A 25,434-nucleotide genomic window follows, 5' to 3' on the forward strand; every position below is an offset into this window, starting at 1 on the left:
GCACACAGGCGTAACTAACAATCCTTATGAGCTTACGAGTGTTTAGCTTTACTATTGGATAGATAAAAGTGGTGCAAGCGCTAGCATTGTGGCCGTCGCCATCGACATGTTGCGACCCGCACTCACCTCGCGAAGTAGATCTACAGGCAAAGTCGGAGTTGCGTGTGCCTGCGGGACAGAGTAGGAGTTGGCTATATAAGCAGGGTCTCCTCGTGCATTCGTAATCAGCTCCTCTACAATACAAGCTCCTTCCATTAAGTTCGGCAGTAGTAGTGCTTCACATATAATTCACATGGCGTCAAGTCGCCGGTTAGCATCGATGCTGCTAATTGCAGTTGTCGTCATGGCGACAGCTGCCAGCAGTAGCTGGGCAGCTCGCGAATTAGCTGAGGAGGCAGCTGCGGTGGAGGCGAAGCCACAAGATACGGAGGCCGGAGGATATTCTGGTGGTCACCACGGAGGAGGTGGCCACGGCGGCCATTGGGCAGCGCAGCAGCCAGAAGGCACAGAGGCCGGAGGATACTACGGCGGCGGAGGTCATCATTACGGAGGGGGTGGCCATGGCGGCCATTGGGCAGCGCAACAGCCAGAAGCCACAGAGGCCGGTGGATACTACGGTGGTGGAGGTCATCACTACGGAGGAGGTGGCCACGGCGGCCATTGGGCAGCGCAGCAGCCAGAAGGCACAGAGGCCGGAGGATACTACGGCGGTGGAGGTCATCACTACGGAGGAGGTGGCCGCGGCGGCCATTGGGCGCAGGAGCAGCCAGAAGGCACAGAGGCCGGAGGATACTACGGCGGTGGAGGTCACCATTACGGAGGGGGTGGCCATGGCGGTCACTGGGCGCAGCAGCAACCACAAAACACGGAGGCCGGAGGGTATTATGGCGGTGGAGGTTATCACCACGGAGGCGGGGGAGGTTATCACCACGGTGGGGGCTGGGCGCAGCAGCAGCCGCAAGACACCGAGGCCGGAGGCTATTACGGTGGTGAGGGTTATCACCACGGAGGAGGGGGTTATCACCACGGTGGGGGTTGGAACTGACCACTGAAACAATAAGGGGCATAAATACGGTACGTCTCAATATGTAAAGACTAGTACTCTCGAGTCTCTATCTCTCTCTCTTTCTCTCTCTCTTTCTCTCCCTCGTACTCATGCACCATTATCCGTCCTCGTGCTTGTTGCAGTCTGGTGTAGCAGCCCCAACAGGTCGTAGTACCGACTACTGTATTTGTACTTGGTGGGTCAATAAAAACGGATGCAGTCCAAATTCCAATAACCTCGGATTCAACCAGTGCGCTCTCTCTCTCTCTCTCGATCGATCGTTAATTAGTGGCTTGCACTTCTCCCGAATCTCTACGATAACGCCAGTTGCCGTCACGTGCACACCCAAGGGCTCCATAACTATAACTGCTCCCTCGCAAACACGCTATGTACAGTGGCTCAATGATCAATCGAAGTATGGTGAGATGCTCAAACGTAGGCAAGTCTCTCAAGCGGCGAGCGCTTAACAGATCAAAGCATGTGCATTACCGCCTCCACAAATTGAACCATATGAATATCGATCCTTTACTCGTGCAGCTAATGGTGGTTTTTTTAATAATTTTTTTTTCTTGATGCACGTGTAAAATTAAAATATGAAATTGCAAAAGAGGGATCTGAAATTGCAGAAAGGGGCCGCACGCTAATAAAAAGCATTAAACATTGAACACTAATAAAAGGCAAACGCTAGGGGGGTGAAAAGAAAATGTCAAAGAACATAACGTTTTGATAATCGGTTTGTATTGGGAGTTTACCGGACTTCCTATAAAGAACAAATGCCATTCCAATTTCCTCCTATACCAAATAAACCTCAGAGTGACCACCCAGACAAGTGAGATCAGTTTCCAAGAGGCTTCGTCCAATAACCCAACATCACTAAAGAAGGCCACCGCATAGCCAAGATCAAATCTTAGATGAGCACCACTAAGCCACAACTCCACCTTCTTCCATATTCTAACTATGTGCATGAAGGCTCCCTTATATAGGGGGTAGAGGGGGTTGATGGGAATCTTGGAACTTAATCGAGATTGAAGGGCTAAGGATTTCAGCATGAGCTTCCTCCTGAAGAAATTAAGCCTAAAGGGTGGAGTGGCTCTCCACAAATTTTAGAGTCTTCTTTTCTAGGTGTTTGAGGAGGCAAAATGACATTCCTTCCTCCACTTTACTTGCTTCTTCATGGCAATAGTCGCAAATTCCATAGTGAAGTCCTTAGATTTCCTTGAATCATAAAGTGATTTGCCATTTCGGACCAATTATTAGAGAGCACAAAAACTTGAAGGGGTTGATCGAGGTAGAGGTCGGCCAGTCCTCTTGCCTATTACGCATAATACACTCTAGGCATTACATTTCCACAGCAATGAGGTTGAAGCTAAGTACAATCACATGCATATATGGCACAATCTAGGGATAAAGGTTGAGCAAAGGATCCCCTTTCCTAAGGTGAGTTGAGGTCCAACTTGCCTCATTTGGGACAGATTGCCAACATTGAGCTATTGTAGCTCAGGTGATCTGACCAGTTGAGCTTTACTTACCTTTGATGGGTGAAGAGACTATCTAATGCTCTGAAAGAATAGTCCAAGGTTATTTGTTGCTCATCTTCCTAATCAAACCAAAGGCCACATTTTGGGCCTTCATACTCACCAATTCAATACCATCACCTCCACTCGACTTTCAAGAAGTGATGGTAAACCAAGCTACCTATGATGGTACTTTAGTTCCCCTACTAGACCATAAGAATCTCCTAAAAAGCTTCTTGAGCTACTTCCAAAGCTCTTGCTAAATGCAAAAAAAAGAAACTGAGTAAACTGCCCTAGAAGTTAGGAACACCTTCAAAATAGTTAGCCTGTTTGCTAAGGAAAGTGGATGTAATATTGAACTTATTGGCCTTAACACGAATTTATCGAGATACCAACCGAAACTTTTCTTATTGGTGAGACCTATCCCTATCCAGACACCAAGATACCTTATGATATTCCCTAGCTTAACTAGCTTAAAGCCATACTAGAGTAACCAATTTTCGAGCTCCTTCCATGACAAGTAGATGAGCTCCATTTTGGCTTGACTAGTATTGGAGACAAATAGCTTAGCAAATTCTTGGTACCTATCCATAAGAGCCTCCAGAGACTCCTTGGTAGCAAAAATCATTGAATTGTCATTAGAAAAGAACCAGGCTGATATGGCACTTTCATTTAGTAGGGGTAGGGCCTTGATGGATCCTTCCTTTATCTTATAATCGATCCTCCTTAGTAGGGGGTTAGTAATTAAGGCAAGTAGCAAAGGTGTGAGTGGACAACCCTGTCAGATTGACCACTTGAGTTTAAAGGCATTGATGAGTGAACCATTAGTATTGAGTATGGTAGAGGTATTTTGAAAGAGATTGCATACCATTGTGGTGAAAGTTGGGCCAAACTTGAGGGTTGATATGGTGCTCCTTATGAATGACCAACTTATTCAATAATATGCCTTGTCCACATCTATGTTAACTAGGATAAAATCAACATTCAAGGCTAGAGCATGATCCATGGAGGACATTAGATTCAAGACAACCTCCTAAATCCTCCTACCAATGATAGCCAAATAGATTTTCATGTGCCATGAACGAGGATTGTCTTCATTCTCATAGGCAGTACTTTTGCTAAGACCTTATATGGGAAGTTGAGCATTGTAAGGGGGCTCCATTTGGAAAACCTTAGTCTTAAGGGGGGGACTTGGGGATTAGCTCGATCATTCCTATGTTCAAGGAGTGAAGGAGTAAGACTGACCTTCTAACATAGTTAAGCATAGTGATCAAGTCCAAAGGGAGTGAGCTCAAAGTGGAAGCACACTAGCAATAGCAAGAGCTATGGTGGAAGAAGCAAGAGCAAAAGAGAGAGAGATATACAAGATAGGAGAACTCCAAGAGTCATAATGTGTGACCAACCTTCCCTTTATTCAAGTGTCCCTAAAAGAATAAAGAATGAAGTGACAGTGATGAGCCCCCATCACTTGCAATGAACAAGTGTGCGGGAACTATCAATGTAGTAATACATGGGTAGCTAGGTGCACAAGTGCCTTTACCCCTAACAACCTCCCACTTAAAGGTGAATGTGTCCCAATGAGGAGAGAACAAGAAAAAAGAGTGACAAAGTACAAATGTATATAACTACAATAGAATGAGAAAAGATGCCATCTCATCCAATGCTCATCAACTTCCTAAGGAAGGCAAAATGCTTCGTTAAGAGACTTTTGGTGAGCAAATTTGCAAGATTTTAGTCAGTTGAGATTTTGACAAGGTCAAGAGACTTGTCCTCAATGATCTCTCTAATGAAATGGTAATACATCTCAATGTGTTTTGTCTTCACATGGAAGACTAGATTCTTGGCTAACTAGATAGAATTCATAGAATTCAAATGCAATGTAGGGATTACATTAGTAATGCCAAGGTCTACCACCAGAGAGCTTAACTAGAGAGCCTCCTTGCAAGCCTCAATGGTGGCTGCAATATACTCAGACTCGATAGTAGAGAGGACCGTGTATTTTTGCACCCTCGGTATCTAAGAAACAACAGCTCTAGGAAAGGTAAAGACATAGCCAAAGTAAACATAGCCAAAGGTAAATACTCGACCTCGATAGTAGAGAGGGCCATGTATTTCTGCACCCTGGGTATCCAAGAAATAACATCTCTAGGAAAGGTAAAGACATAGCCAAAGTAGACTTCCTACTGTCTCCATGTCTTGCATAATCAAAGTCAGTGTACACGAAAACTCCTGTATCCTGGCTACCATAATGTATGCACATACCTATTATGATCTTCAAGTACCTCATGATACCCTTGATGGCATCCCAATGTTGTGTGCCAAACGTAGCTTTTTTTTGGATATACTCTCTCTAGAATAGATAAAGAAGTTCCTTAGAACGATTGCATGTGATCCACATTCCAAGAATATGTGAGGCACATCCCATGATCTTCATCTCAAAGCTTTTCTTAAGTTGAGTCTTCAAGGTATCCAACTCTCCAAGCAATAAGTATATCATCCACATAGAGTACCAAAATCATAAGGCTGCCATTACGAGCCTTCTCGGTGTATATACATGGATCCATAGCACTACGTTATATCCGTGTGAATTTATAAAAACATTAAACTTGTGTACCACTCCCCTACGTGCCTGTGTAAGGCCATAAAGACTCTTTCTCAACTTGCACAGTAGGTGCTCCTTGTCTCTTTCTTCAAAGCCATTAGGTTGCTACATATAGATCTCATCATACAAGTCCCCATGTAAAAAAACTATATTTATGTCCATCTGTTAAGGATCCAAATCTATCTGAGCAACCAATGCTAGTACCAAGCGTAGGATTATCATTTTGACCACAAGAGAAGAGACTTCATTAAAGTCAAAACCTTATTCTTTCTTGAAACCATTAGCTACTAATTTGGCCTCTTAAGCAAGCTTGGGGCATTAAAGTCTCTAGGCTACATAGGATTACTCCCCATCTTGTACTATGTAAGGCCCTATGGTCTCTATCCTCCATATGTAATAGCTAAGTGTATATGATTCGGACTTCTATGTTGTAGCATGACTCCATATACACATCTCCATGTTATTCACCACATATTGATGTACAGATGTATACATATTTGCTTTGTCGCAGTAGCACTTCTCAATTTAAGTTCTGTTATTTTCTTTATCAATGTAGTGCAAATTTGTGTTAATTAATGTCATGAAAGTACTTGTTTGCAAACTCTTGTCATTATTTGGGATCGATTGTCTAACTTCTTTGACAATAGGAATTGTCTCTTAGCCCTGTGTGGCTCTAACTGTGGCAGGGCTACATTTGCAGCTCTGCTACAAATTTATTTTTTTCCTGCAATCGTCGGTATCATCGTTGGAAAATAATTCTGCAATCGTCGGTATTAGCGTCACAAATTCCTCTGTAAACCGTCACTATTTTCGTTGCTAATTTCGTCGGTATTTTCGTTGCTACTTTTTCACACTGTATCCTCATAAGATCACGACATCCACCCCCTCTGAACCTACACATCCTCCGATATGTGCCAAAATCCTAGTTGTCATCAGATTCTGAGTCCTCCTCATCCTCTGCAACCAAATCATTTACTTCTTCATTTTCCATATCTTCCTGGCTAGCTTCTGTATCATGACCACTATTTTCTTCCAATTCTGGCAACTCATAGGTAGTAGATTCCCGCCTTTTGAATTGCTACCAAAAGTTTGATGGTTGTCCCATCCAGCTCATTTAATGCATAAGTAGCATTATCAAACACATGTCTTACCACATAGGGTCCAAACCATCTTTTGGAAACTTTACGCATGGTACTATGCTGGTTATCTAAACTGCTATCATAAACCAATACCCAATCCCCATCTTGTATGGTTCTTGGTCTCAGTCTATGTCTTTTGTCAAACTATTTCTTGTTCTGTATCCTTGGTGCCCTTAACTTTGCAGTTGCTGCCTCTATGTCTTCTAACTTTGTTTCCAACTGTCTAATGCATAAGGCTAACAATTCTTCTCGATTCAACTCCTCCTTCCAAGGTAACACACTCCATGTGACTGTCATCTCTTCTATTCACATGATAGGTTTTTGACCATACATCAATTCAGCAGGCATATATCCTGTAACAGCACTATGAGTTGTTATGTCGGCCCACAAAGCATAAGGGAGCAATCGTGGCCACTCCCTTACCTTCTCTCCACATGATTTTGCCAATGCCTTCACAATAGGTGGATGACCTCTTTCACTTTTGCCATTTCCTCAGGGTTATAGGCCGATGGTAAAGCAAGCTTTATCCCCAACCGTGCAAAGAAATCATGAGCCTCATCTACATCTAGCTCACCCCTATCTGCTGTAATTTTTCCAACACAGCCATATCGACAAAAGATCTCTTCTAAGATAAAAGTACATATACGGCATTTGTTGTCTTAGTAGGTAGAGCTCTCCCTTCCACTTGATTAGTCAAGACTTCATGAGCAAGCACGAGATACCTCATTTGCCAAAGACATGTAGGCATTGTGACAAAATCTACCACCCACTTAAAATGAAGAGACAATGGATATGTGGGTTGCAATCCATCCCGATGTTTCACAGTTGAATACATTTGACATGTCATACATGTTTCCACAAAGTGAGCAACATCCTTATACATACCCTGCCACCAATATCTTTCTTTGATCTTTGTAAAAGTACCCCAAACACCTCTATTACTAGCCCACAAGCTTTCATGAAATTCTTGCATTACTTTTACTTGTGAAGCTCTGTCACCCAAAACTCGCAATGGCATACCCTATTTCTTTTTAGCATGTTTCCATAAGTATCCATCTTTTAAGAAAAATCCATAGGCTTTCCTCTTGATCTTCTTAAACTTCTCATCTGACCATTCATCTCTCTTTGTTAATGTATTGAGATATTGACCAATTCTCAGCCACTCTCCTGCATAATTGTCTTCCAGAAACACTTCTACACAAGATGCAAAACATCTAAAGTGTCTTCTCTTTGTTGTCCAAGCTTCTGTTAATGTTGTAGCAACACCTTGCATTGCTAAATTCACTCTTGCAACATCATTTTCAGCCATAAGAAAGTCATCTTCTTCCTCCTCATCCATCATTCCATCTTCATTCTGATAGCGTGCTCGAGATAACATGTCTGCCACTACTGGGTTATCTCTTCCTGCAATATGCCGAAATTCAGGGTTCAAAAATTTGATGTATGCAATCCACCGGAGCATAGCAATGTTCGGGGTAGCACAACTAGTAATCATACCCCATACTGGAAAACAATCAATCTCAATGACTACATGAGCACCCATAAAATACTCCTTATCATATTTAAGGGCTGTCACAATTCCCCATAATTCTCTTTTTACATGTGGATATCTTCTCCATGGTTCAGTCAATACTTTTGCACCAATGCGTATTGCATATCTTTGCCCTTCCTCATCATCTTGCCCAATTGCCCATCCAATCCCGATTGGGCTTGTATCAATAGTAATAATGATAGGCTTTCCATGTGAATAGTCAGCCTTTCTCAATGTAGGAGTAGATTTTAAGAGTTGTTTCAATTTCTTCATTTCTTTCTGATGCTTCCTTTCCCAATGAAATTTCTGACCTTTCCTTAGAAACTAATAAAGAGCATCGGCTACATGTGCAAAGTGAGGAATCAATATCAAATAGAACACACATGCACCCAAGAATCTACACACCTCTGACACATTCATGCATACATCTTGCATTCTATCAATCCCATCTATTTTTGTTGGTGATGGACTTTGCCCATAAGGCCCACACATATATTCACAAAACCTCTTCAACTCCAAAGACAGAATTTTGTCCCGAAAGAGTTAAATGCACCTCTTTTAGACGTGTCAAAATCCTCTCACAATCCATAATATGGTCCGCAACAAATTGTTTGCATCCATGAGCATCCATCCCTCCATTATTTTCATCCACTGCACACCCTTTGATTGGAACATCATCCAAGAAGGGCATAGTCAATTGTGGTATAAAATCCATGAGTACCCTATTCATAGTATTTGTCATGTGTGCCACTGAGTTTGTTGCACCCTGTGGGAGAGTACACATCTGTACTAACCACAAAGGTTTCTTCATGGTTGTGATATCCCTTCTTTCAATTGCAAGTTGAAACTGATCATAACCCGAGTAAAGATCACCCAAAGAATAGATCGCTCTGCCTGTAAAAGCCTCTGCAAATTCATCAACCATAGGACCTGCACCCACATTTCTTATGGTCACTTTATTGACCGGTTGCATGTCTTGAATAAATCTCAAAGCCCCATTCTTTTTTGGCACAGTAAACCAATGATTTGAGTACGGGGCTGAAGAAGGCTCCAAGATCTTCATGCGAATCTTTTCATTTAGCAAATCCATTAGCTTTGGCAAGTAAAGAGAGACCAACTCATTGAAATTGGGAAATGGCTTTCTGACATATACATAAGTTACAAAAGACTTCCAAGCCTTTTCATTGTTAAGTCCACCCCAGGTAGACGACACCAAATCATCATCATCGGGCATTGCATCAATCGCTGCCAATGCATCTGCAGTGCTCCTTACTTTCAGTGCATACTCATTAATAGACATCTTCCCTTTCTTCAATGTATTCAACTCTTGCTTGAGTTGAATCTTTCGTGCCTTTGTATTTACAGAAAACATACTTTCAAGTATGGTCCAAGCTACATATGAATTCTCTGCATTTCTAATATGTCCCAGCATATTATTGTCAAGTATTGCAGACAACCAATACATGTCCTTCTTATCTTTTTCATTCCATTCCTTTCGTGCCTTTGTCTCTTCTGCAGTTGGAGGATCACTCACCTCCATCTCCTTTTCTTCTCCTGAAACAAACTCGTAGAGGCATTTTCCAATAAGGAAGTTCGTGACACGGAACTTCCATGAAGGGTAGTTTTTCTTGTCGAGCTTCTCAATGATAGGGCTTCCACTTTTCTCTGCCATTATCATAAAACTAATACCAAACAACAAGCAAATCTTCTACAACCCTCGACCTATAATGCATAGCAATACACTAGACAGCCTTTTTCACTATCTGATCAACAATACATGCAATCTGCAACCAGTTTGCAGATAAACCTTGTGTTTAATCGCTCATAAAAACCTTTGAACTTACAGATCTAAAATCTGTAACCTGTGCACCCACTTTCGGTCAATACAGTCGAAGTCACAGTGTATCCAGAAACTGATGTCCGCAACCTTGTGGCTCTAAAACGGGGCCTGAAACGGCCTCAGATGCCCAAAATAACTGCGGGCTTGCCCTAAAGGGCTTGTCTGCAGAATACACAGCGCTCTTCACACACACCAAATCTCACTACAATATGAGATTTTTGCTCGACCCTGCTTCCAGTGCCTCCATTGGCACTATCCAAGAGAGAGTGGAAGAATGGGAGAGCTTGCCCGTGGCTTTCTTACTCAAACCTTGCTTCTTCTCCTTTGCTTCAACCTTCGAAATCAGCCTCTCTTAGTGGCACGGCTCTGATACCATGTCAAGAATCGCATGGTGGGGGGACTTGCTCAAGATACTGCGCCGAACACACACAGAATGCATAAGGAGAAGCTCACTCAAGAGACAAGAAGAGAGATGGAGGCCAAAACCTTTTCTTGCTGGTTTTTTCTTCTTCTTCCACACACTTTACAATGTACACAAAGTATAGATAAGATACAACATAAAGGAAAGTGGCCTACTAAGTCAAACAATGCATAACCGACTACACTAGTCAACTAGTGCTATAATTATGCCAGCTGTAAATAGGTGTAACAACTTGAATATAATAAGTAATGAGTCATTGGCCATGTGAGAGTCATAATGACCACCAATGTGCTAAGTGTAGACGTGTGGACCCATCTAACCAGGTGGTCCATCATCAATGTCCGCATGTGATGAGCTTGTCATCTCAACAGACAAAGGGATGGAAAAAGTGTTGTGGCTAGCTAAAATTGTACTTGAAGAATGCTCTCGAGACATCATTATTAGTTGGATAAGATGAATTGTAGTTGAAAAGTCTAAGAATAAGGGTTTTATAGTAGTTGAAGCTACTTCTAGTGAGATTGAAGAGAATGATCTCTCCTTCTAGTGCTTTTCCACCTTGCTTTGTCAGGGCATTAATGTTATTTAAGAAAGGAAATGTGCAAGTGGCCTAGGGTGACATATCTAACTAGGCATACTTCCTAGGTACGTCTTGCCCTTAATGTGCCCTAATTGTATATGGGGAATGAACAAAAGGGTCAGGGGATTAGGGATGGAGCCAATCGACCAAGGCCACTGAGTGTACCTAATTTAAGGACCACTAGGTATAATGCAATGAGTGTGCATACATTTTTATTTTGATATTATTTTTTTATCTTTTTTAAAATAATATAAACAATGCTATAGAATGAGGCTTTCAGCCTTGCAAAAGAGATAGAATATTTTTAAGGGCTTCAAAGGTTGAAAATGATTACTCCTTGAGAAGGTATATTTTTTTTATCTTTAAGTCTTGATTTGAAATTATGAAGAACCTATTGTTGATGAAGAGTGGGAAGTTTGAGAGATGGTTGAAATTCTTGGACAGTTGTTGCCCTTCATGTTGGAATGATAGAGGGCTTGAGATAGTGGATCCGATTTTCTTGATAAAATTAGCTCTTAATACTAGCTTTTCTTTTTACATTCCCTTGGAGTTTCGAGAATTATGTGCATCCATGGCTTCAGCCTTGCTTGTGTCATTTAGATCTTCCATAGCTCACTGACTTGACTACTTCTTTGTTGTTACTTTTAAGCATATCATTTGCCACATGTTTTTTTGCATTCACTTGATAAGGCTTGAGAGCATATGCAATCGAGTTCAACAAGGACTGAGAGAAATTTTGAAAATTACTTTTTATATCTCTTACATGTTCATGTTGTTAATTGTCAGTTGCTTCAACTTGCTTCTCCCTCCTGCATGAAAAATGTTACAATTCTTCCAAGCATTGTAGGGGTACTAATAGTGTGGCATTCATGGGTTTAGATTCCCCTGCCATAGTCACTTTGAAGTGGCCTCAACAACATGATATAACAAGAAGGCACCCATCCTCTTAATCAACTCTAGGTGGGAGGTCACCATGCCTTGCTTTGCTTTGTGAATGGGCCTCCACATGCCTGAATTCATCTTGATTGCCTTGACAACAGGAGTTAAGACTTCACGCCTTGCCCTCTCCTTCATCACTTTCTCTAGGTGATGAGCCAAATCTTTTTGGAATACTTTGGAGGGTGAAGCCTCCTTGCTTCCACCTTAGTTTGATCTCATAGCCATCCAACTACTTTGACTTTCCCAAGAATGTTGCATCCCTTTGGCCTAGAGACTGAAATGGGATTGATTCCATATGTGGGATTTCCTAACTCTTGTACCTCCCTAAAACTCACATTCATCTTAAGCACATGCCCGATCTCATCCCATAACTCAGCCGCTTGGGTTCCATTCATGAAGATCAATTTTCCATATTCAGACCACACTCGGAGCACCCCAACACTCCCAATCATATCACTTTGTGAGGGCATGTTGCCCTCAGAATCAGCCATAGCTCTGCATGCATACTCATTGCGCAAGGACCTTTCACCCTCAAAATTAGTCATTGAAGCACAAGTAATTGACTTCTCGTCAAGCTTGCAGTAATAGGACCTCATTTCTTCATAGAAGATAGACTTTTGTCACCTACTCATTAACTCGGATCTTAGTGGCATTGGAACTAATTTCTTTGTCTCATCCTCTGCCCCAATGACAAACAAGCGGTTCACATGTTTCCAACATTTCCTTCTCTTTGGGTAGCCCTTACTAGCTCACATCTTCTCACCTCTACCATCCTCTCCAACATGCTCTTCAACCATACACTTGATGATTTTTTAATACTTGGGGCTACACGAGTCTTCAACCACACAACTCATTGTCATTCCTTTATACTCGCAGAGTTGAAGGAGTCTTCATCAACACAACTCACCGGTCTTCCTTTATACTCATAGCTAAATGAGTCTTCACCACACACATCACCACTCAACACTTCTCACCTATACCATCCTCTCCAACATGCTCTTCAACCATACGCTTGAAGATTTTTTTATACTCCTGGCTACACGAGTCTTCAACCACACAACTCATTGTCATTCCTTTATACTTGCAGAGTTGAAGGAGTCTTCATCCACACAACTCATAGCTCTTCCTTTATACTCGTAGCTAAATGAGTCCACCACACACATCACTACTCAACACTTCAATACACAAGGCACGTTTGTTTATACTCACAGATTCATGAGTTTCATCAACAGGGTTGCCTATTCATTTATCCTCCCAGTGTAAGGAGTCCTCCATACACACTTCTTCACTCAACTCTTCAACACACATGACCATTCATTTATACTCTTGGCTCAAGGAGTCTTCAACACATACATCTTTTCTTGACTCATTATCATCCCAAGGCTTATCAACTATAACATCAACACAATGCAAAAAATGGTCCCAATTCAGTTAAGCTTGCTGGGCTAGATGAGCACTCCAACACATCTACATCACTACATTTCAACACTTCATTCTTCTTCAACTCATCATTAGCACAAGAATGTACAAGTGGTCCCAGTTCATTTAGGCTCAATGGGCTAGATGAGCTCTCCCTTACTTCCTCTCCTACACTCTCTGCTTCTATCCTCTCTAACACATGGGGACATGGCCTCTCTTGCCTTGTCCACATCTTCTCTCACCACTCCATCAAACACACATTTTGTCTCATGGGCCACCTTAAGCATAGGTTCTTTCTTTGGCTTCAACACAATATCTACATCTTGCTTCGCTTTGGCTCCCTTAGCCTCAACACAAACTCTACTTGAACTTGGCAGATTCACTACATTATGCACAACATCACCCTTTGGCACACTCACTGCACTTAGTTTTTCCCTTAGCACTCAACCACTGCGTTCTTAAAAGCACATTGCCCTGCTGGTTTGTTTAGACCTGCTCTAGGTGCATGAGTTCTTCTTAGCTAGATCAACATGAGAGATACTCTTGGCATTGTCACTCTTCATCACAACACCCTACTTCATTCCCTTCTCTACCACGTGCATCAAACTCATGAGTTTGGCTCTCATGGCACATCGTCATTCCTCAACTAAATCTTTTGGCACACTTCCTGATTCTTCATTCTCTTCATCAAACTCCTCATCACTCAACTCATCATCAAAACTAGAGCTCAAACTCAACTCTCTACACTTAATTAGCATAGGCCACCTTTGCGGCGCAACCACAAGACTAGGCAGCACAGGCATCTCATTGGTAGTTTCACTTTCAATTTACATCTCCTTTCCTCTCACATCAACACCAAACACCTTTTTCATCTCAACACCAACTTCTTTCTTTACCTCTGGCATCGAACCGTAGCAATAGAAGCATCAAAATCCAAATCAATTTTTCTCTTCAACTCTCTTTCCACATCAAGGGCATCCCACTCGCACGTACTCAATGTCTCACTTATCCACTCTTCAATCTCCTCATTCACTTCCCTCAACTTCATCTTCAATTCATCTTATCTCCCTTCAATCAACTTCACATTCTTCTCCAACTCAATTTTTATTCGTGGTGGGGCACTTGCCTTGTTTCCACACATACTCTCCATCTTACTCTTCAAACCTCGCATATCATATTCCAACTCAAAAAAGTCATCCAAAAGGATTCTTTTTTTAAATAAAGATCCTTTAACACATCAATGCTCCAATAAAAAATGGTGATCGTTGAAGCTTTCTCAACATGCCTTAGCCCAAGCTCTCCAATAGGAGGGTTTGCATATGCCACTCCTGAGGGTGGCTCTGATACCAAGTGTGATGGTCTGGCCCTCGAAATCCCACATGGAGCACTCCCACGACCTTGTCCAAGCTCCCAATGAGCACTATACCCACCATGTTGCATTGCAACTTCACTAACACAACACATCATGGCACAAACTCAACATAATAAGGAATGTGTGACGGAACTCAAAGAATGGACACTAGTTTGTGTTGAGATTCAAGCTCATGATCACCGACATTAACTCCACCTTGATAGCCTAGCCTTAGTTGTTGTCATCTATCATGTGTGTCCAATAAATGAGTCACAAACTCAACCGTAGTTAGTGACAGAGTCAATTAGTAGACTAGACCATTAAGTGTGTATGACTAGACTTTAGTCTATGAGTTATGAATAATAAAGAGAAGAACATGAGAGTACTCTACTCTCTGTGTGGTTTTCGAATTTCTATGTATAACTCATTACGTAATATGAGTAGATTTAGATATTATTTTTGTATCTATTTTTTAATTTTATTAAATATTTCAAGTCACAAATTTTTCAAAAATCACATAATGGCTATATTATCACCCACCGGGGTCTACCGACAGCCCTCGGACCACCAAATCCCCACTAGGGACGTTGCCCCTGGACCCACGCTCGAGGTGTTGCCCCTAAACCCCCACCTGGGGGCACTACCCCTCAGACCCCCGGTTGGAAGCATTGTCCCCAAACCCCCATTAGGTGCTACTCCCAACCCCCCACTAGGGGTGTTTCTCACAGAACCCCACCATGGGGCACTACCTCTCGAATCCCCCATTGGGAGCATTGCCCCCAAATCCCTACAAGGGGTGCTATCCCCAAACCCCAACATGGGGACATTGCTCCCGAACCTCCACCAAGGAGGAGGTTGCCCTCAAACTCTCACCAAGGGCGTTTCTCCTAGACCCGCTCCTTCCTCCTCGCCCCTCCTTAAGAACCCACCATTGGGATATTGCCCCTATTTCCATAGCTAGAGATTTTGCCTACACACTCTCTATCCTAACTTACTAGAGATTCTCCTCTCGAACTATTACTAAGGTTGCTTCAAAATCCTCAATGATATTACATATTACATATTAGATACATTAAATATATATAATCTTACAAAATATGATTTAATATATTTTAATCATATTTATTAATTATTACTAATTTAATTTAATATATATATTTTTCAAAATATATTTTGATACTATATTTCATAATATGTACATAGTACAATATACTACTATAATATGATTTAGATTAAAATAGTATAACTTTTAAAAAATGTAAAATGATACATTTTACTATTATCAATAAGTAGGTAGTATAAGATCTATAAATATTTAACCATGATAAAAATTATCTTTCCTTCTCAAATAGCTTCTAATTGATACTGAAATTTCTTCAATCTTTATAGCTTTTGTCATAGGGAATAAAATCTCCTATTGTTTAGAGGTCGTTGTGGTTTCAACATTTAAGCACAAGGTCAAAGTTTCTAATAAAATACCTTTATCCTTGTTGTCATGTGGCATACATGAAATAAAGGTTTTGATCATTTGATCAAATATTCTCTAATGAAGATCACATAGATTATTTATCCTTGTTGACATACAATAAAGGCTTTGACCATTTGGCTAAATCTTGTTCTATGGACATCACAAACAATTATTATCCTTGCTATCATGTAGGTTACATATAATACATGTTTTGACCATATGGCTAAATCTTTTCTTGTAGACATCATTAAGAATTTTAGTCCTAAGTCTTCTGTAAAATAGTTGCAATAGAGGTTTTGACCATTTGGCTAAAGTTTTCTCCATAAAGATCATAATGAACTTTTATCCTTGTTGTATGTATTTTGCTTGAGGTTTTGACCATCTGGCTAAATATTTCTCTATGGAGACCACAATGAACTTTTATCTTTTTTGTCATGTGAAATACATACAACAAAGGTTTCAATCATTTGACTATGTTTTCTCCTATGGGGATCATAAATAATTTTTATATTTGCTATGGTATGGAGGAATACATACAATAGATTTTTGGCCAGGTGGCTAAATCTTTTCCTATACACATTATAAATAATTATAATCATTGTTTTAGTGTTGAATAGATATAGTACAAGTTTTGAACATCTGTTATATCTTTTCCCAAATGAGAACACACAAGGAAGTTTTTTCTTACTCAAAGAGTAGCTAATAAAATAAAGCAAAATCAAGGGCAACTAAAAATAATAGAATATAATTTTCTTATTTACTTTAGGGCATATTCATGAGAAAGCTTGTTTTTGGCCATATGGTCAAATCTATCCCCTTTCTGTACAATGTTTCCATTAATACTTTCTATTATGGATGTTGGACTCATTCTATCTAATGTTCAAGTGCTTTTTTCATTTCAATAAAATTTGATATTTCATTGTATTTAGCAATTTCATTACTATTTTCTTCTTTTTGAGAGGTGACAACATACAAATTATAACATCTCCATTTTCCCACTTGTACAAGTATCATGAATTAAAAAAATTATTTTGGAGAAACTGTGATTTTGCTAGTTGATCATGAGATTTTTGCACTTGGGAGAGTGCACACAATACATCTGCATGCCATGAAGAAACACTTGAAGATGGATATATTTCAGTGGCTATTGATAAATGTTTAAATGTAGTAGCATATTTGCCATTCCCAACAATTCACGCGATGAAGGTTAATGAAGCTCTAGGTGGTTTCGCAAAATGGGGAAAGAAAGATGTGGTGGTTGTTTCAAACTCAAAAATAATTCATGACGGAGGAGATGGTTACGAATCAAACCATGTCCTACCTTTTGAGGATATTGATGTGCTTAGCATTCATGAAAGTTGGAGAGAACGTAGAGTGATGCTATGGACAAAAGGCAACACTGTGTGTGTTGGGATAGGGGTTATATTATTGGCTTTTCCATATGAAGTGATAAAATTTGAATTGATAGGAGAAGAGTATGTTGGTGTGGTGGTAGATAAAGCCCTTGATCAAACCACAGGAACATACATAGATGATAAACTCCACTATGTCACTTTGGAAAGATGGCCTATTAAACAAGTCACCTTTGATGATGGAACATTAGTGCTACAACAACAATCATACATGCAATTTATCTCTACAAATTCTTGTGCCAAAAACATGGAAGATACCAATGAAGATTATGTTTTTGCAAAAAAATCAAATTTTGTTCAGAAGAGATCATATTGTATGGTCAATAGAAAGCCTTGAATTATTGCTCCTGAAGGTGCGAAATTGAGGACTTTTATGGAATCCATTTTATAGGTTTCCACCATGATTGATTATTGCCAAGAAAAGTTTTGTTAGTTTGTTGATAGAGAAACAATGCGACAATTATGTAAATACTTTTGGGGATTGCAATTTGAAGAGTGCATAAACTATGTTTATGACAAGTTTGAATCATCATGCAGTATTGATTACTTGGGAACAAGGAAGTACAAATTCATCTTCAATGGACAAGTGGTATGTGGAAGGGCATGGTTTGAGATTCATGGAATCCCAAAGACATCTTTTTACACTTACAAAACACAATTTGAGCATGGTGTGAGGAGGGCAATGCATGAAAACAAGGGGGTAATAAGAGTAGCTTGGGATCACACAGTGATGGGAAGAGCCATCCTTAGAGAAATGCCACATAAGAGTAGAACAATGCAAGATGGATTAAGGAAGACACAATTGGTCAACCTAGATGTTTACAAGCAGGTAGATATATGGGCAGAAGTAAATACAACATTGAGTGGTATTGGATGTAAGAAAATGTCATTGTCCACCCTCGATTGTATTTGGAACACAGAGTTCAAGCATGTAACCTTAGCAAAGACAAGTGAGTTCTCCAAATGTAGTATTTGCTGAGAGATCAAAGAGCAACTTGTAGCAACAAAGTGTCTTCAAAAGTGAAATGTGCTTCTAAAGAAGCATCAATGTCACATGCTACAACAACAAAGTTGTCGAAACATATACTATAGTTGGCGCTTGGCCTTAGCATTAGATCCAAATAAAAACTTGTGCATCATACATGATAAAATGGACTAGCAAAAGACAGTTATCCCTAGGTTAAGGCTTCGTTCAAAAGAGATTGAAAAATCTACTCAACTACCAGTTTCTTAAATAGGCATGATTACACATGGACATGGAGAAGGTAGATATGGACATTTCTCACTCGATATATGGCCTCACGATCCTAACTTTACAATTGCCTCATTATCATTGTGCTTTACGAACTTGGAGTGACTACACAGGTATGCAAATGGTGATCTACAAGTAGACGGAATGCCGAGATCAACCTCTGTGCTACTAAATTCCCTCAACTTGAAAAAAGTACTAGACCACCATCAAGGTGTTGCACAAAATAAATCATGCATGGAAGATAATACACCACAAGATGACCATCATCATTTCAAACGATTTTCAGAGAAATTACTGCTTCAACTTGATAATTGTGGATCAGAAAACACAAATCGCTATCTCTTTGCATATTTATCATTGCTTATTGCACAAGGAATATTCAAGATGATCCAGCTTGGGTTTCTCATGGTGGGTCATACACATGAAGACATTGATGCAATGTTCAATAAATTTTCGAAGAAGCTGAGGACGAGCATGACCTTCACTTTTCCTCATCTTATGTAACATTTTCAATCATGCCAGATGACAAGTCCTACACTTTTCTTATTGACACATGTGCCTAACTTTAAGAGATACATTGAGGGATACTTTTCTGATTCCAAAGATACACTTATTGGTCACTCAAAACCTCTTGAATTTTGGTTTTATATGCAAGGAGATACACCTGTCATACAATACAAGATGCATCCAATGTCTCCAGACTGGTTACTAAGAGAAGGGTGTTCCAACATTGCTGCCCATGTTTGAGTACGTTAAGGATCATCAAGAAGTAGTAAGTGGAGTTAAAGATTATTTGAAGTATTGAGAAAGATGGTCAAATGTACAAGGACCTAAAGCAGAGCTCACAAAGTTTATAACACCAGTGATTGGTTATTGGAAACATATGATCTATGCTCTTCAAACTCCAAATGTCCAAGAAGATTTATTTTTCATAGATTTTTGGCCAAGAACACAAAGTGATGTAACCAATATAGACGACGTAGATAATGCAGATGACTTTATTGGATTGGAAGAGTTGAATGATCACTACTGTGGTCCTCTGAGCAAACGACCCAAACATGCGTTTGAACCAATGCTTGATGTTAAGAGAGATGACTTTGTGCTTATTAGACCTTTAGATCTAGTATATCCAATATGGCTTGGTGTCACACAAAATGGGCTGAGGATAAATATCAGTATGGGCCCTGCCATGGGCCCATACTTTTCAATTGGTATAACTGAAAGTGCTGGATTTAGGCGTGCTTGTCTCTTTTTTCAACATTAAAGGATCTAATATAACAAAAAACCTTCTAACGCGCGCACATAGTAATAGAGCTCCACACTGCTTGCATGAGGGATCAAGTTCAAATCCTCCTGGTGCAGTGGGCAATCAAACCAAACCCCCTTTTAGGGGGCTTTTATATTTTAATTAATTTCCACCAAGAGACCGGGTGAACCCGTTTACGATGGCGGGGCCCATGTTGAAATATATCCTCAGCCCACAAAATGAGGTTGATACAAATAGAAATTCCAAAAAATTCAACAAGGTATGTATACAATATTGGACACTAGTTTGTAGTTGTCAAAATGCTACATATGCAGAGGTGTATTTTAATTGTTGGGATAAATATTGGATGTGCAACAAAAAAAGACCCTGAACGATGGGAAACAATAAATAGCATTGTCTTCTCTTGGATGAAGAAATGTACAAAATCTCCCAAAAAATTTAAAATTTCCCCAATGGTTGTATTGAAGGCCAAAGAAAGTCTACAAGAATCCATCGACTAAAGATTTTCCTTGAATATTTCAAGGATATTAAAACTAAGGTATTTATGAACACCACTTTTTGAGTTTTTTTAAATCTCTTGCAAACAACCATAAGCAGTAATATGTTCCATTGCACCAAGTTCCGAATTAATGAAATTCTCAAAACTCACGAAATCCATTTTGATTTGGTTTTCCCATATTGATGGGAAATTTCCAAAATCTCGAATATGGAATGGCCTGTTTTGCCACAATAATGGCAAAAAATTCCAGACTTTCCAAAACCTCTATTCTTCCATCCACCTCTTCCTCTAGAGCTCCCCCTACCTCTAAAGTTTCCTCGGCCTTGTGAATCCTGCATTTCACCAAATTGTTGATTGAACCTATTTTGTTGGTTATCACCAGCACGTCCCATACCATGGCCTCTTGAAGAGGATCTACCACGTCCCCTTCCTGAACTTGAGTAAAATGTTTGAACATGTTTACCATTTTTTTCAGATGAGTCACCATGCATATTGATCTCTTCAGTAATCATGAGAGAGATCAGCTCATCAAAATCTGGAAATGGCTTCAATACACATACTGAAGTAATAAATGATTTCCATGCCTTCTCATCGTTAAGGCCACTCAGAGTGGATGAAACCAAATCATCATCATCTGACATTGCATCAATCGCTGCTAAATCATCTGCAATGCTTCTCACCTTCAACACATACTCATTGACAGAAAATTTCCCTTTCTTCAAGGCATTCAACTCTTGCTTGAGTTGAATCTTTCATGCCTTTGTATTTAATGAAAACATGCTCTCAAAAATTGTCCAAGCTGCATGTGAAGTTTCTGCATTCCTGATATCTCCCAGCATAGTATTATCAATGACTGCAGATATCCAGTATATCACCTTTTTGTCTTTTGCATTCCACTCTTTTCATGCTTTTAACTCATCTGCAGTCAAAGGGATACCTAGCTCTAGCTTATTTTCTTCACCTGAAACAAACTCATAAAGGCCCTTTCCAATGAGGAAGTTCGTCACACAGAACTTCCATGAAGGGTAGTTATTCTTATCGAGCTTCTCAATAATGGGATTTCTAATGTTGTCTATCATTATCACAAACAAGGATACAACACAGCAAGCCAGTCTTCTGCAATCTTTCACAACACATGCACAACACTATACCAAGTAACCTTTTTCACCGACTGCTCAGTAGTACATGTAATCTGCAATCTGTTTGCAAATAAACCTTATGTTTGCCTCTTGCAAACACCTCAAAAATTACAGTTTTGCAATCTGTAACCTGTGCACCCACTTTCGGTCAATAGAGCCGAAATCACAGTGTATCCTAAAACTACTGTCTGCAACCTTACGGCTCTAAAACAAGGCCCGAAACGGCCTCAAATGCCCAAAATAATTGCTCACACACTAAATCTCACAACAATCTGAGATTTTTTCTCAACTCTGCTTCCAGTGCCTCCACAGGCACTATCCAAGAGAGAGTGGAAGAATGGAAGAGCTTCTTACCCATTGCTTGCTTGCTCGAACGTTGCTTCTTCTCCTTCACTTCAACCTTCAAAATCAGCCTCTCTCAATGGCATGGCTCTGATACCATATCAAGAATCGCATGGTGGGGGGTTAACTTGAGCTGCTGCATCAAACACATATTGTACACACAAGAGGAAGCTCACTCAAGAACACAAGAAGAGAGATGGAGGCCAAAACGTTTTCTTGCTGGTTTCTTCTTCTTCTTCCACACACTATACAATGTACACAAAGTATAGATAAGATACAACATAAAGGAAGTGGCCTTCTAAGTCAAACAGTGCATAAGCGACTACACTAATCGATTGGTGTTATATCTTTGTTAGCTATAGGTAGGTGTAACAAACTAAATATAATAAGTGATAAGTCAATGGCCATGTGAGTATCATAATGACCACCAACATGCTAAGTGTAGACATGCGGACTCATCTAGCCAGGTGGTCCATCATCAATATCTGCACATGTTGCGCTTGCCATCTCAACATAATTATGAAAGAGAAATTAAAGGCTACTTTAGGTGTTTATACTCCATTCGTTCTCCTTTCATCAAGGAAGACACATTGATGTAATTTTGATTTTTTTCTTGAGAAGTTACTTCCATTAGCATTTGCAATATTTTCTTTCTCTGGTGATATTACTTAAAGAAACTATGTCTTTAGTTTTTTAATTTTTTACAAAAGGCACCAAGTATGTTTGGTTTAAATTTTTTATTTAAGTAAATCTTTTGCTAAAATAGTATGAAAGAGCTCATTAAAATTTATCATCCTTTGTAAGGATAACTATTTAATTGTAATCTAGTGTGTAAGAATACTTATCATAATGAAAAGTTTGAGCTAGCTATGCAAAATTTACTTAAGTCTATTTTATATCACATTTCAATTAAACTCTTATATGTGTTGTGTAATGATCTTATCATGTTAGTTTTGGTTAGATTTGTCCACATGGTCAAATCTCTTATCTCTTATAGACACTTTTACTACATCACTAGTGTATGTCTATGCATGTACCTTAGGATAAGAGAGCCAACAATATATTGCACACCCCAAAAAAGATTCATTGCACCTCCCAAAGGATTTTTACCTCAATAGCAAATATTGCAACAAAGATTTCACCTTCAATGTATCTTTTGAGATGTGTATATGGAATATTACGGTAAAATCCTTGTTACAATTCATGAGTTTAAATATCTATGAGATATAACTAGTTCAAAAATAGAATGGTTAGTCCTTAAGAAGAAACTAGGAAAACTTATCCAAATAGAGTATAACTTATCTCAATTAAACTTTCATGTGTCACTTATATGTGACACAGTTTTGGTCACATGGTCAAAAGTATCATGTTTAAATTTTCTTTTAATAATTAGGACCAATAAACACCTTCTTTGTACATGCCATTTTGAAGGCCTTTTTAGAAATTGAGTATGTTTAATATTATAATGATAAGATAATTTTTACAACTAATTCTAAGAATCTATTGTTAGTATCTCAAGTATACTTATAATTAGCGATAAAAAGTAGGTATGGAAAAATGACTTTATTAGAATAGATTTTATTTCAAAGAAATCATCATTTTATTTTTTTTCACTTCATGATATTACTCTTGGTTATATTTGTCCACATGGTCAAATGTCTCTTTTTTTAAGACACCATTTATGAAGTAGTACCTATGTATGTATTTTTCAATGTGAAGTTAAATTGCTTTAGTGTTCTATGCTAGTATATAGCTCAAACATTAAGTAGAATGATGAGGAAGTAAATGAATCTAATGTCCTTCTTTTTCTTCTTTGTAACTTCAACCAAGACATCTATGGTTGGATATCTAATTGATTCAACATCAGTAGAGCATGATGATATGATTGATGTGTCCTTGATAAGAAATGCAACACAATTATGTGTAATACTTGATCTCAATAGTCTTCTTTTACAATGATGCTTTGCTAAGTCAAAGGTTTCAAAGCTTTCAAATGGAAAAGCAATGGCTTGTTCTTCGACCAGGATGTATGGAGTTTCTTGAAGCCTTATTTGCAAGATTCCAAGTGGAAGTTTAGTCAACAACTTTACATAAAAATGTCATGGCAATTATTAAGTGCTTGGAGATCCATGCAAAAAGGAAGTATCCTTTGTCCATAATTTGGGGCCAAGAACAATGTTATAAACATCGATTCAAAATCATATATAGGCAAAATAAGATGGGAGTAGAAGCAATGTTCAAGCCTCTGAAGTATATATGGAATCAATATGGAGATGTTTGTCAACATACCAAGACTATTCTCATAGATGACAGTCCTTACAAAGGATGTCCAAATCTTGTTGAGAATTGCATTTATCCAAAAGCATTTGATATTGATCATAGAGACTCTATCTTGATCAAAGAACTTCTACCATATTTGACTCGCTTAAGAAAATATCATGATGCACATGAAGTCATCAAGTTTGATCGATATGGACAGGGTCCAATTCAATATGGACATGAATAGTATGCTCAATTCAAGGTTTTCATTGATGAATGGACTAGAGTAGAGAATGATGGTATTTCATATTCATCATCGGCACCGCTGTCGTATTGCTGCGCATTCGAGGTGTGATAACAACCCAAAAGTTGTGTGTGTAGGATTTGATACTTTGTACATATTTAGTTGTTGTGTTTATACTTTTGTTCTACGTGGAAGATGGTTTGAAGCAAGAGGAATTAATCAATAATGCTTTGGTTGACGTGTATGTAAAATCTGGTATGCTTGGAAAAGCCCAAGAAGTATTTGACAATATTTCAGATCAAGATGTTGTATCCTGAACGACACTTATGACAGGATATGCTAAACATGGCTGTGATAGAGGAGTATTGGAATTCCTTGATGAGATAACACTCAAAAGCATCGGTCAGGATGCTATTACTTATGTGTGTGGCTTGAAAGCTTGTTGCTATGGAAAGACATATCAGCATGGAAATTCAAATAGAGAGTCCAGTTCTTATATTTCCATTAAATCTGGAAGAATCTTTTGATAGTCAACTGATTGTTGTGATGCGTACTGCAATGTTGAAATCATTCAAACAGTCAAAGAGTATATTCTTGGAGGATTGCAAAAAGCTGCATTGGTCACATAAAGAGAATATGGAAATACCAAACTAGCATCTACTAGTGGAGGCACAGATACTTATGAGGAAATAGTGTACTTGCGAATGCATTGGTGGATATATATGTTAAATGTGGACCACAGTTAGGAAGCAAATTCAGAGTTTGCCATGGGCCACTTTTCTGATGGGGAGAAAAGCTAATTTGAAGCCGCTTTTCTGGTCCGAAAGGGGGCGTGAGAAAGAAAAAGAAACAAAAGAACTATTTTTGAAAAAGGAGTTTTTGGGAGGCAAAAAGGGAATCTTCGTCTGGTCTTTAAAAAAAAGACGCGCATTGGACAGTGATCATGTTGGAAGGATGGGGGGGAAGAATTGGTCCATTGCCAGGAGCTATCGCAGTCATCTATGAACAGCCCAGAGAACGGCAAATCTAGAGTTCAGTCCAAGAGTGCTTCTAAGGACACAAGCTTCTAATGCTAGATATAGAGGAGGTGCTCCGTATAGTGTCAGTAGCAAACATGAAGGAGAAATCAGTTGACTAATATAGCAGCACAGAGGCCCATGCACTATAGGGAGAA

The 25,434-nt window shown here is 39.3% G+C and overlaps 1 protein-coding gene across 1 annotated transcript; it reads left to right on the forward strand.

Moving 5' to 3' along the window:
* Positions 1-216: 216 nt before the first annotated feature.
* On the forward strand, positions 217-1,280 carry LOC148039255 (uncharacterized). Its single transcript, XM_087675143.1, has 2 exons — positions 217-1,074; positions 1,189-1,280. Exon 1 carries the CDS (start codon positions 293-295, stop codon positions 1,043-1,045), a length of 753 nt encoding a protein of 250 aa, XP_087531269.1. The 5' UTR covers positions 217-292; the 3' UTR covers positions 1,046-1,074; positions 1,189-1,280.
* Positions 1,281-25,434: the final 24,154 nt, after the last annotated feature.

Source organism: Lygodium microphyllum, chromosome 3, assembly GCF_053477565.2.
Source record: "Lygodium microphyllum isolate KBCC chromosome 3, Lygodium_microphyllum_v1.1.10, whole genome shotgun sequence".
NCBI lineage: Eukaryota > Viridiplantae > Streptophyta > Polypodiopsida > Schizaeales > Lygodiaceae > Lygodium > Lygodium microphyllum.

Bases quoted from the DNA above. Each gene is read 5' to 3' on its own strand.
- LOC148039255 (XM_087675143.1), top strand. From the start codon at position 293: ATGGCGTCAAGTCGCCGGTTAGCATCGATGCTGCTAATTGCAGTTGTC.